The sequence below is a fragment of the Triturus cristatus genome, chromosome 6 (genome assembly GCF_964204655.1).
Source record: "Triturus cristatus chromosome 6, aTriCri1.1, whole genome shotgun sequence".
NCBI classification, from domain to species: domain Eukaryota; kingdom Metazoa; phylum Chordata; class Amphibia; order Caudata; family Salamandridae; genus Triturus; species Triturus cristatus.
The window spans coordinates 1,090,074,483-1,090,088,181 of record NC_140589.1 but is presented as its reverse complement, the minus strand read 5'-3'; the positions used below and the strand labels follow the sequence as shown (position 1 = coordinate 1,090,088,181).

The 13,699-nt window shown below is 45.9% G+C and overlaps 1 protein-coding gene across 3 annotated transcripts in view; it reads right to left on the bottom strand.

Annotated features, from left to right (window-relative positions):
• LYST (lysosomal trafficking regulator) overlaps positions 1-13,699 on the bottom strand; it is a 3,752,809-nt gene that overhangs the window by 2,422,379 nt on the left and 1,316,731 nt on the right. For all 3 annotated transcript variants that reach the window (XM_085611970.1, XM_085611971.1, XM_085611972.1), the window contains one exon: positions 7,335-7,472. In XM_085611970.1, coding sequence (XP_085468096.1) covers positions 7,335-7,472 — 138 coding nt within the window. The remainder of the gene's footprint in view (positions 1-7,334; positions 7,473-13,699) is intronic.

Here is a 13,699-nt window from a genome sequence, read left to right as displayed (position 1 = left end):
TACTAGGCGGTATAGTTTAGTAGTGATTGGTCTGGAGAAACAAACTCAGAATTTTAAAACATAATACCATGGTTGGGGGTTCTCTTTAATAATCAGAATTGATTTCTGTCCAAAAGAACCCTTTTTGCAACATTAGGATAATCAAAGACTGGGGGGAAAAAACATAACGCCCTAATCTATACCTTGCTGTTTTTGTATGCAGCTCTTAGATGAAAGTTAATAGCTCACTGTTCTATGTTAGGATTTTAACTTATAAGCTGCAAGTAATAAAAGGATCTCTCTGACAAAAGCAGTAGCTCACTGACCTATTTACATTATGTGCACTTTGTGATCTGTGTAGGAAGGTGGAATCTGACTACATGGTTGCCCCCACTTTTTTCCTGGTGTTTTGCTGGTTTTCGACTTAGTCTGGCTGGGATCCTGCTATTCAGGACCCCGGCCTATCTGCTTTCTCCCTTAAATTGATTACAAGTACTATAGGTACACTCCAGATTGGATTCTGGGGTACCCTTATAAGTCCCTAGTATATGGTATACTATGTACCAAGGGCATAGGTACCCCAGAAGCCTACCAGGGGCTGCAGCATGTATTGTGTCACCCCTGGGAAGCCTTCCAAAATGACACCACAGGTCTGCTACTGCAGCCTGGGTAAGGTGGTGCATGCACCCCTTACTGAGATATAGGTTCACTATAACTCTCCATATTACTGCACTTATAAACCTATCAGTCACCCCTATGGCAGGCCTTACCAATCCTGAAGGCAGGGTGCTGGGTTTTATGTGAGAGAGTGCCCATGCTTGAGCAGAGCCCCTCAGCAGCCTTCAGAACCTTTATTCTGGGGTTGTTTGTGATGCTGCCAAACCATACACTCTTAAGTGCATTATAACCAAACGGTAAATGCTAACTTTGGAATGGCTGCACGGAAACGTGTTGTATTTGGTGTCAAACACTTTGGAATCATACCCCCACACAAGTAACTGGTGTGGGAGTATGATCCCACCCTTCTAGAGGGAGAGACATGACAGCACCGGTATACCCGGTACCAGCTAACAGAGCCCTGGCATCACAAAATGGATGCTGCCAGCCACAGGCACGAGTCTGCCCTCCTGTTGCTGGACGAAACTCCGGCAGGGGAGGCCAGGACAATAGATTTCCTGTCACAGGGAGGTGTCACCACCTCCCAGAAAGGCTTTAGTGTATTGGGGCTGGGTGGGTGCACTCCAAGGGTGCTTTGAAGTTCAGCACTGGGGGCACATTTGGTCTCCCTGTGCATAGTCCAGCTCAAACCGGTTGCAGGGGCTACCAGCCCCTGCTCTGGCGCGAAACTGGACAAAGGAAATGGGTGTAGCCACCCCTCTTTCCTGACCCTCCCATAGGTGGGTCCCTAGAGTTTGTCCCACCCCTTCCTTGGGTATAAGAAAGGAACCCCTGGCTACAGGACTTTAGATTACACCTGGACGAAACTCTGATACTGAATCCTGGAACTTCGACAATCTACATTGAACTAGATAAGGAAAGAATCTCCCTTGGAGTAAAGGAGTTACTCCCCTGCAAGGCAGGCACCAAAGACAGATCTGACCGGTTTGCAGCTCCGAAGCTCCCGCCAGACTCCGAAGAATTTTGCAACACAGGAGGTGGGTTTCCGTGGTCTTAGAGGTAAAACAGTGCCCACAGCAAGTCTGAAGCCCGTGTCCCTCGTGGCGACCATGCAAACCGAACCCCTGGACACCACGTCACTTTGCAGAAGCATCAGCTTTCCAACAACTCCTGCAGCTAAGCTTTGGATTACTTATAGCCCTTACCCGAGCAGCATTTGCACTAAAGATTGCCCGCCTACACTCCACGAGTGTTCAGTGAGCTGGCCCTTTGTGTTTTCTCTCGAGTTCCCTTCGCGATCCCGAGTCCGTCGACTGGTGGGTCCCTGTGAAGGCAACTTTACCTCTAATTCGGCTTACCTGATTGCTCCAGACGTGTCCTGACTCTCCATTGCTTGGGGAGTCCCCAGGACCTTGCTGGTCCGCACCCAAGCATCTTTTCTTTTTCTGCGTGGGTTGCAGTTGCCAAGGCTTGTTGTGTTCAATACGAGGACCGACACCCCAGCACTCGACATCCTTTGTGGGACAGCTCAAATCCAGCTTCTGGTTGTCGACGCCTCCTGGTCCTCGTGGCTGCAGAGTCAAGCTTCGCCTCTTCGCACTTGAATCACCCAACATCGGTGTGTTTTCGTCTACCGTGCCCCAGGTCACTGGCAAGTGACCCAGACTCTGTACCCTCTGCTTTCAGTTTCTTCTGCTCTTCGATCCAGGCTTGGATCACACCGGACACTTTTCTCCTTCCCGGCAGCAGCACTTTGCAGTAGATCGCCATTGAAATCAACGACGATCCCCGACACCATTTGACACTTTGCACCCGGCTTCCCTGGGTGAGGTAACTCAAGTACTCCGGTGCTCCCGTGGGTGCTGGCCCTAGAACCCCCCAAGTCTAAAGGGGTTTTCTCAAAGTCCTCTCCTAAGTGTCCTTAACTTCTAAAATTCCAACCGTGACTTTCCCATAAAATAGTACGGGGCTCGCGCCTGTGTTCTCACACTGCACACGTCCCCTGTGGGTCTCCTGTGTCACTACCTTGGGTGGTTTCTTGGGGTCCCAGCGATTCTACGTGCTTTAGGCACTGTGTCTAGTGAAGTCGTGGTTCTTATACCACTTTCTTAATATATGGTTTGGTCCGCCCCTAGGGCCCATTGTATATTGTGCTATTTACTGTCGTTTTAGAACTGTATTATTGTGCATCTTGGACTCTAATCTCATAAAGAGATTAGTAGTGAGTGTTTAGAAATAAATACATATATTTTATATATACCTTGTGTGGATCTCCTTTCATTTGGTCATTCAGGAGGTTATAATCTGGTAAACCAAGCTGCTTTACACTCCTTAAAGACTTAGCCTGAAGGCTGCTCTCCATAGCTACCACTAGGATAGCTTTCAATAAAGGTTGTCTCTAAACCTATCATCAATAGGGGTTGTTTGGACTGGTACAAGGTGCCCACTATAACTAGCGGACAGCATATACCAGGCCAACTTCTCACAATCTGTATGGTATATGTTCTTTGCAGCAGGCACATTAACTCTCTGAGCTACCTTTCCGTGAATCAGAACTTCCACTAGACAAAATGATCTCTCTCTAGGAAGAACATTAAACACCAGAGTTATGACATTTTTATTGTTGCCGAAAATTGCTGGAGGCCAGGAAGAAGGCAGCAAGCACTTTTAAAACCTTAATATACTTGCAAACATAATGTCTCCACCCAAAGTCAGCACCCGGTGCGGTCACACCGGTTGCACTGCCCTAGAGCTGGCCCTTCTCAAGTGTCCTGTGACCTCAGTGACAGAGTCACTGTCGCTCTAGGGTGTGCTGCTTCATAGGCTTGTCTGCAAGACTGGAGGTGAACTTCAATATGGATTGTGGTGGACAAACCTTGAAGGTTAACCCACACTTGCCACTGCTAGGGTCCACCTGCTGGTGCTAAGACACCAGAGCTTCTAAGGTATTGCGCAGCCTTCTAAGGTCTAGCATGGGATTGTGCTCTCTCAGGAGAGTGGTCTGGTGGACTGGTTATTAAGGCTGAACCTGGTTCCCCAGTTACAAATTCAGTAGCTCTGGCCATAGTGCCACATTCTCTCCCCCACTGAACACCATACTGCCCCACTGAGAAAAACTCACACTGCCTTCAACTACAACCCAATTGCTGCCGGCTATAAACACCTGGATGTGGCTCAATTTAAATGAGGCAGAGCAATATGCAGCCTACAAAGAAAAGTGACAACATCCTGGAAAAAGCAAACACTTATAGGGAATGCAAAATTCAGCAAACCATGTGAATTGTAAGCAGGAACAACATGGTTACCTTAATGCGTTTGCACTCACTATTCAGAAATCAGTGAGTGCTCTTGCCTGAAAAGTTAAGGACATGACTACAGGGCCCTGAATGGACCCATTTCAATGTCCATTGCTTATATCCTTACAAAACGTAAGCAGTATGGTAAAAAGACCACATCCCTGTACGCAGAGCCGCAGTACACATTTTGTTTTCCAATCCACACTTTGCAGTACCTCCAGGATTGGTGCACTAGTTGCAAGCCCAGGGAAAACAAAGACAAGAAAACAAAATAGCGCTTCACTGGCCAATGTGTGTGGGTGTGAATAAAATCAATCTGGTCAGTTTGCTACCAGCAGGCGCGCAACACCCATTGGACTCAAAGGGCTTCAGCCGCCCCCCCCCCCCCCCGTCGTGTGTGGCAGCCCGGGATGAGACAGCTTCCCGGGCACCCAGACAGCCGCACCCGAGCACTTCACAGGTCTTTTAAAGACCATTTGCATGTTAATGAGGCCTTGATGTTGTTTCACCCCTTCTAAGAGCCCCTGCAGCTCCACTCTGCCTATTGCTTAAAGATTAAGCCTCCCCCCCCCCCCCGAAATGTTTTCTTTGCCCTCTGGCTACCAGTCTGTCTTACTCTACTTCGTTATTTTTCCCATTTTTAACCTTTTATTCCAGATGCTGCACTTTGGAATTAAAATACGACATTTCCAGCAAAAATTATTTTCATTTTTGGATCCATTTCACATGGGAGGAAATAAGATAAAGGAGCGGAAAGAGAGTGAAAACCCCGTCTTGAAGTCATGGTTTTCAGTAAGAGAAGAACTGCTAGACAGAAAGAGAGGGAAGAGGGAAAGAGTTGGGGGGAGGGGGGGAAGGCAGCTGAAGCTACAGAGCAGAAGCGGACACTGTATTTTTCTTCTCTGGGTAAGAAGAAAAAGACAGGGTCCTGTTACTTCTCTGCCGCCCGTCCTCGAACGTCAGGAACGCCGAGCTTTATAGGCCATGCCAATTTCTTGCGTCCCGGGACGCATTTTCAAAATAAACAAGCATTGGCATAGCCAATAGGTCTCGCCTTTGGGACCTTATAAGTGTTTAGCCATGCAACAGTTGCATAACTAAACACTTACAAGGTCCCAAAAGCGAGACCTATTGGCTATGCCAATGCTTGTTTTAACTGCTGCAATCTATTAAAGCCTCACGGAGAACATCAAAGCGGCCGTGCGGCCGCGAAAATGATCGCGATCAAACATCAAAGCGGTAAAGCGCCGCGCGCGCGCCCCTGCACTGTAGGTCTAGGCTGGCCTGGTAGCACTTTTTGGAGCCCTCACAAAATGTCTCGCCAGACCAGCGCATGCGCTGGGTCAGGCGAGACCTAAAAAGTAGGGGAACGGAATCGCTGGAATTGAAGAAGTAGGGGCACGCCGTGCCCTGCCGTTCCCCCCCACTTCGACCACTGGTCCTGCTACTGCGGACAGTGCTCAGATCCTGCTGAGTACGGGCTCTCCCCTTCTGCTGTATGGTCTCTCAGTTAAGTCAGCTGTGGAATATTTCCCTCCTGCCCGTGCATCGGGTTACTCCTGGGCTGTCAAGCGGGGGAGAGGGGGTGGGGGTGCTGCGGTATCTCCGGCACTCCAGTGACAGCCACACTCCCACTCCTGCCGCTGCAGCAGAGCAGTTACAGGCGGATATACATTACTAAGCAGCGTAACAGGCGATGGACATCAAAGTCAACTGCACTCAGAGTAGACACTAACACTGGCTAGTTTTCCCACGCGATATACCGTGTAATAAAATAGGAGCCATCTTAGGTCTCTCCTCCTTATACTTTGTTTAATGGGGTAAGGATTGAAAACGCAATCTAGGTAACAAAAGGATTGCCGCTTTCCACACATACTAAATAACATATATATTTTTTATTCAATCTTATAGGCATTGGGGTGTAGGCCACTACCAAGATGAGGTCGGTCAAGACATCACTGTCTCAAGTATATTCCTAGTTTAACAGTGACGTTTTGCCTGACCTTTACAATTGCAGAGGCTCTCCCTAGCCAATACTATGTATAACGTCTTCAACAAGAACTACCCATTCGGATTATTCTGGGCTGTCCTCGAGGGTTAAAACTGAAAAAACATGAAATGTATTAATGAAATCCGCTGTACACTGGCAGGAGAGGCATACATGTTAGGTCACAAATATTATTTACATATTTTTGTTTAAATGCATATTTGCATTTCTTACGTGTCAAACATATGTAAATCGTTCAGAATTACTGTGCTTAAACAGCGTTTATTGTTACGAGAGAGTACCTTTAATGCATGGTGAGTAGAGTGGTTTCCTGTTGCCAGGAGACCAGTAAACATACCAAGCCATTGCTTATCTGGGGCTGGTAGTTCTTCGATTTCAATGGAAAAGTATAATGCTAGGGTCAGACTTTTAAAAGGAAAACTTAAACTTCCAGACTCGAGACTTCAATGCATCCATAGATGACCAGTGGAGCGCCACTGCCTTCAAAATAATTGCCCTTATAGCAGAGAATGGCTCTCCTGATGGAAAAGTAAGTTACTTGCATGTAATGCTACACCACCCCTGTACTCTTACTATGATGCAAATAGCTGCATAGGCTTTAAGCTTGCGACGAAAACATTTAGTGTCCTGAAAAAAAACCAATGGGATTGGACCGATATTATTTGTGTAAATGCTACGAATGGCATAATAACAACTTCATGTGTTCAATATTTTTGTGGCCATCGTTATCCCCTTGCCAAAGGGGCTTTAAATTAATGACCATTGATTTTCAGCTGCTGAAAGAAGCAAGCGGTCGGGGTTGTCACGGCAGCTTAGAAAGTGAAAGCGTGTACAGCGCGATGAATGTAATTAAAGCACCTCGTGCCTCACGTAGGACAAACTCATTAAAGAAAATAGTGCTTACCGTGTAAGAACCGAAGTAAAGGGAGGATACAAATGACATGGCTGTACTAAGGCGGGTCTATCCAGCCTCATAATGAATTAGAAGACAGCATTTACTAAGGACAAACACACAAGCCAATCAACAATAAGGGCGGGGGAGTGGGCGAAGCTTCTCTCATACTGATCTACCACAGATCTTCGCAGCGCTTGTACGCTGGCTCACACTCGACCTAATGAAAGCAAACTTTTTACCCTTTCACACCCAGTGGAGACCTGGACAATGGCTGAGATAGTATATATACAAAAGGGGAGGGTGGAGGCTGATTAGAACCGCACCAGACAAATATTAGTGGTTGACGTAGACAATTCAGATAGTGCACGAAACCAGAGAGTACTACCCTCTTTACTCTCAACAATGTAGGACTAAGGCTGAGATAGTAACAAGTGACAAACTACTTTACAAAAAAAGTTTACAGGGAAACTTACAAAAAGCACGCTATTTGTAACATGAGTACACAAACAGCATTTTGAAACAAGTGACCATTTCATACCTGCAGCACTTGACACGTAAGCAAGAAGTGATGAACTATTTGAGCCTGTAACAACTGCTTAATGTTAAACATCTGTTGAGGATGATCAGATCTAATAAGGATTTCCAGAGATGCCAAAAGGGTTTCCCAGACACCTTGCTGTAAGAAAAAACAAGCAGTTAGGAAAAATAACAATGAACACAACTTTATTGTTTGAACGATCTATACAACACACTAGTTGACAACTTACTGAAGAAAATAGTGCAATTATAGTAAATAAATTTCTTTGGAAACAAGAACAACACTGATTAAGTATAAAGAACAATCAAGGCAAGTATGCTTATAGATTTGTAGAGATCTGTAGTACAGTGCAAGGAATGTGGGGGGATACAGTGTCTAGGACATTTGGCAAGAGTAGAGTGGATTTCAGAAGACATTTAAAAAGAAAGGAATGCTGCAGGCACAGAGCACCAGTAGCGGGGCAAGTTATGAGTCAATACCATCCTCTTTGGCTTTCAGATGCACAAGTTACTTACCTTCAGTAACAATATATCTGTAAGAAACATTAGTTAGTTATAAATTCCTTACCTTAGAATTACCCCCAGGCGTGAGACTGGATCCGGAAAGTTTTTTTAATCAGCAGTACCTCTGCGCGTTGGAAGGTGGCGTGAGTCGGCTCCACGTCAGTGTCGCCAGGATGATGTAGCGGCCGCTACTTAGACGCCGCTCTCGCGCACGGACATCGCTTCGGTACACGACTTTCTGCGCCAGAAACGCAGAGCCATGTAAGACACTAACCATTGGTGCACAAAACTAGGGCCCTGAAAGGATGTTCTTAACTTAGAAATCAGTTCGCAGAACGGGGAGGATGGTAGGGGCGGTAAGGAATCTATAACTAACTAATGTTTCTTACAGATGTATTGTTACCGAAGGAAAGTAACATATGCATCTGAAAGAAACATGTTAGTTATAGATTCCTTACCTTAGAATAGGTGCCCCAGCAATACCAACCCCAGTGGTGGGTCTGCAAACCAAGAACACACCAGAAAGTCCTGGAGAACAGAACAGCCAAAGAAGCCATCTCTCTGGACTTGGCTGTCCAGGCAGAAATGTTTGGTGAACGTGTGCAGCGATGCCCATGTGGCCACCTGACAGATGTCATTCAGAGGCACTCCTCTTCCCAAGGCAGTAGTGGCTGCCGTAGCCCTGGTGGAGTGAGCGCGTAGCTCGACTGGAGGCTCCTTTTTATCCAGAGAGTAACAATCCTTAATACACAACATGACCCATCGAGAAATGGTGCTTTTGTGTACGGTCCGACCCTTGTTTGCACGCACGTAGCCAACAAAAAGTTGATCATCCACCCGGAACTGTTTTGTGCGATCCAGATAGAAGGAGAGCGCAAGCTTTGGGTCCAGACGGTGGAGCCTCTCTTCTTCCTTTGAAGGATGCGGAGGTGGAAAGAAGGTGGGCAAAGTAATGGTCTGCCCGATGTGGAAGGCAGTGACCACCTTAGGAAGAAAGGACGGGCGGGTCCGAAGAACCACCTTGTCCGGATGAACAGACAAGAAAGGAGGTTTTGAGGAACTAGCCTAGAGCTCACTCACCCTTCCTGGCTACCAGGAAAGCAGTCTCAAGTTTTAAGAGAAGTAAAGGACAGTTATGAAGCAGCTCAAAGGGAGCGCACATTAGGTAAGTCAGTATAAGATTCAAGTCCCACTGAGGCATAACAAAAGGAATTGGAGGAAAGAGATGCGTTAAGCCTTTCAAGAAACGGTTAACTACTGGGGACTTGAAAAGAGAAGGCTGATCTGGCAGCCGAAGGAAGGCAGGGATGACTGAAAGGTTGCCCTTGATAGTGCCCAGAGTAGAGCCCTGCTGGGCTAAAGAGAGAAGGAACAAGAGTACTTCTGAGAGAGGGGCAGCCTTTGCTGTGCACCATGCCACAAATTTGTTCCACCTGCAGGCGTATACCGTTTTTGTGGAGGGACGCCTGGCTGTCAAGATTACGTCACAGACTTCGTCAACTGCCGCTGCTCAATCTCGACGGACACGGAGCCCACCGACGCCACCTTCCGACGCGCAGAGGTATCGCTGACGAAAAAACTTTCCGGATCCAGTCTGACGCTTGGGGGTAATTCTAAGGTAAGGAATCTATAACTAACGTGTTTCTTTCAGATAAATGCAGTTTCCAAGAGGTTAGTTTAGGATATATATATATATATATATATATATATATATATAATATATAATATATAATATATATATATATTATCTACTGGCGCCAGTAGATAGTTATAGTTAGGACCGTGTTTCCATAGGAAATCCGCAACATTCTATTTGGAATAACTTTGGCGCCGGTTGACGAATCCTCGCGAAATGTTCAAAATAGGTGGGGCGCTCCGCTCCGCTCCTACCCTGAAAGTCTCAGGGGGATTCGTCAAGTGGGGGCTGAGAAAAAAGGGGGGTCCCAAAACACGTTTTCCCTATGCAATTTTCCATAGGGACCTTTAGTCCAAGGTACAGCCCGAATGACTGAACAGAATTACTTGAAATTTGGCAGAGAGGTAGTCCTCAGGTCAGGGAAGTGCCTTTTGCAGGTCTGGTGTCAATCTGTTCAGTAGTTCCTGAGAAGATCAAAAGTAAAATCATATATATATGTGGGCGGAGCCTAACCACACATCTCATCCTGAGATCCGATTGGCTGTCAGCACTTCATCCAAGAACTGTTGGCAGCCATCTTGGGACCAATATACATGATAGCACCTCATTAAAAAGCATTGCAGTTAATAGAAGGTTTTAAGACTTTAGTTACATTATAAATCATTTGTTGATGGTACCATACTCATTTTAGGAATTGTGGTATGTTCTAAGGTGATTTCACCATGTGAAAAAGCCTTCTGCTGGGATATCATGATTGAGAGAAAAATATTTTCTCATGCTTTTCCCACATAGGTTTGGAAGGTGATCTATAAGCTAAAAACTGAGAGCTTATTTTCTGTAAATTCACATTATCTTTCTCAGTCATGTGAGAATGAAGTCTGACATTCTCAGTAAAACATGTACATCCAACAAGGGCAGAGACTGTCAGTTGATTCCTTTGTGTTCTACTGCAGCTTCCCAGAGTGTTCCAAAGAACAACTAGAGCGCTAACAGTCCTACTTATGATAAATGTATGGCACACCAGAAGCCATCTTGCTTGGATTAAAGTGGTAACTCTTAAAACATTTAATTTAAAAAGGAACAAAATGAGGGGGTTCATTTTTCCATAAAAAGTATGTTTAGTGCTGCAGAAAGAAAAATTAGGGCACATTTTGAGTGACTTCTCAAATCCTCTTCTATTTCATTAAAAAATTCTGACATGCAGACTGAAACATGCACTTTCAATACCAGCAGCAGTTTTCCCTGGTGAGCAGTAGCTTTACTACAGTGATCTAATGAGCAAAAAGAGTGCTAACATTCTGAATTTATGGCAAATGTGTGACACATCTGAATGCCTTCTTGATGGAATCAAAGTAAAAAACTGAAAGTATTTCCTACTGAGGAGACTGAAGTAAATGAGGAAATTAGGAAACTTCATAACAAATAAGTCTCCCAAGATGGCCACCAGAGACAAAAGAGCCCAAATGTAGCCCAAATATCACCCAGATGTAGCCCGAGTATAGCCCAATGACAGAATGTCCCAGAATGTTCTTAAAAACAACTAGAGCGCTTACTGTCTTCATTATGACAAAAGTATGGCACACCTGAAGCCATCTTGATTGGTATAAACTGGTAACACTTAAAACATTTAATTTAAAAAGGAACACAATGAGGGGGTCCATTTTGCCATAGAAATTATGATTAATGCTGAAGAAAGAAAATGACGGCACATTTTGAGTGACTTCTCAAATCCTCTTCTATTTCATTAAAAAATTCTGACATGCAGACTGAAACATGCACTTTTAATACCAGGAGCAGACTTCCATGGTGAACAGTAGTTTTACTACAGTGATCTAATGAGCAACTAGAGGGCTAACATTCAGAATTTATGGCAAATGTGTGACATATCTGAATACCTTCCTGATGGAATCAAAGTAAAAAACTGAAAGCATTTCCTACTGAGGAGACTGCAGTACATGAGGAAATTAGGAAACTTCATAACAAATAAATCTCCCAAGATGGCCACCGGAGACAAAAGAGCCCAAATGTAGCCCAAATATAGCCCAAATATAGCCCAAAGACAGAAGTGTGCAAAACACTTATTATTTTGTGTTTTTGCAGTGTTATATAGTGCAGACTTGTCAGGTATTGGAGTGCTTTACATGAGCATTGGTTCCATCACACAAAAACAAATTCATTTTGGTTGTAGACATGGGGAGACTAAGTGATTTGACCAGAATCACAGAATGTCGAGCTGAAGCAGAAACTCCAACCTGGTTCCCCAGTTGCAAAGTCTGCAGTTCTGGAAGTAACACCACATCCTCTCCCCTAAGTGCAACATTTAATCAAGTGGTCAACTGGATAAAAAAACATAAAGATAACAAATAATTTAAAACTGCTTTTTTCGCTATTTGAAAACTCAGAAAATATGTCCTTATTTTAGTCTTTTAGAGCACTAACCATAATTTTGATGCCAATAAGACCCTCTCATATATGTAATTTCTAAAGGAAATGCTCTAGGCATTACAGTTTTGATTACATCACGATGACGTCAGGCGTTCCACACTTTTGTAATAAATATAGAATGTTAGCAATCTAGTTGTTCATTAGGATACTGTTGAGAGGCAGAGGCCAGGGGCACGGACTCTGAAAATTGAAGGCAGGTAGGAGGGTGCAAAGGCAACAATTTAACCACACTGAGCAGGCAGGAAGGGCCGTGGCAGCACAACAGACTATGGAGGGCAGTGGAAAGGGGGGCAGGGGCAACAAACCAACAATACAGGACTTGCAAGAGGCTGTGGCAATGTAATAGACCATTGTGGGCAGAAGGAAGAGGCAATGGTAGTACAACCATACATGCCAACAGACCCGATTCAGCCAGGAAACGTCCAATGTTTTTAAGCTCAAATGGGCTTTATTTGATCTGTTTCCTGTCTACAATCTCCTCTTTTTCAATGTAACTCAAAGGGGAAAATCAATACCCCAGTTTTTTTTCAAAATCTTCCTCTTACCAAGTTCAAAATGTTCGCAAGTATGGTACATTGGATCATGGAAGGAAATGGGGTAGGGACATGGACTTGGATAACAGAGGACAGGAGGGACATGGAGAGGTGCACCAAACTGACCCTGCAGGGCAGGCATCAGGGTTTGCAGCAGCACAATACACCACACAGGGCATGCGGGACAGGAGTGCAGCACAACAATCCTTAGAAAGCAAGAGGGAGGGGACAGGACCATGCACATGGACAACAGAGAACAGAGGGGCAATAATGGACAGCCAGGAGAGAAAGCTGCAGCATAACAGACCATAAAGGGCAGGAGGGACGGATCAGGAGCATTACAATGGAACAGACAAGCCAGGAGGGAGGGAGTAGGGGTCTGCACATGTAAACAGAGGGCTGGGGGTAAGGGGGCAGGGCAGGAGCAGCAAGATAGCCATGGAGGTCAGGCAGGATGGGCCCTAGAAGCAAGACACACCATGAAGAGCAACAGTGAGACTGTGATTGCATACACAGAGACCATGGAGGGAAGGTGGGAGGGGGTCAGGGGCAGCTAACTGACCACACAGGGAAGGTGGGAGGGGCCATGGCAGCACAGAAGACCATGCATGGCAAGTGGGAGGGTTAGTGGCAGCACAATGGCTATGATGGGCAAGGAGGAGTGTGCAGGGGCATGCACAAAGGACCATGGAGGATAGAAGGGAGGGTCAGGACCTGGGCACAGACAAGAAAGTTCAGGGGAAGGGGCCTCACAACAGACCGCACGGGGCAGGCAGGAGGAGCAGTTGCAGCACAACAGACCAGGGAGGGCAGAAGGGTGTGGCAGTACAATGGACCATGTAGGACAGGAGAAAGAGGATAGGGGCATGGCATGTGGACAGGCAGGGTGGAGGTGGCAGGGACAGGTTACTGTCATCTGACAATGCTAGGCAGGTGGGAGGGGAGTGGCAGCTCAACAGAACACTCAGAGAAGATAGGAGTGGCAGGTCCATGGAACATGGTGGGCAAAAAGGATGGAACAGGGGCATGCACAAAGACATCGGAGGGCAGGGGGAAGGAGAATAGGGGCAGCAAGCTAAGCACAGAGTTTAAGCAGGAGGTCAATGATGGGGCATAGAATTGGGCAATGGAGGGCAGGAGGAGTGGACTGGTACATCATACTAAATTGAGGGCAGTGGCAGCAGATCAGACCATGCATGGCAGGAGGGAGGAAGCTAGTCCATGGATTCACACAACAGAGGATAGGGA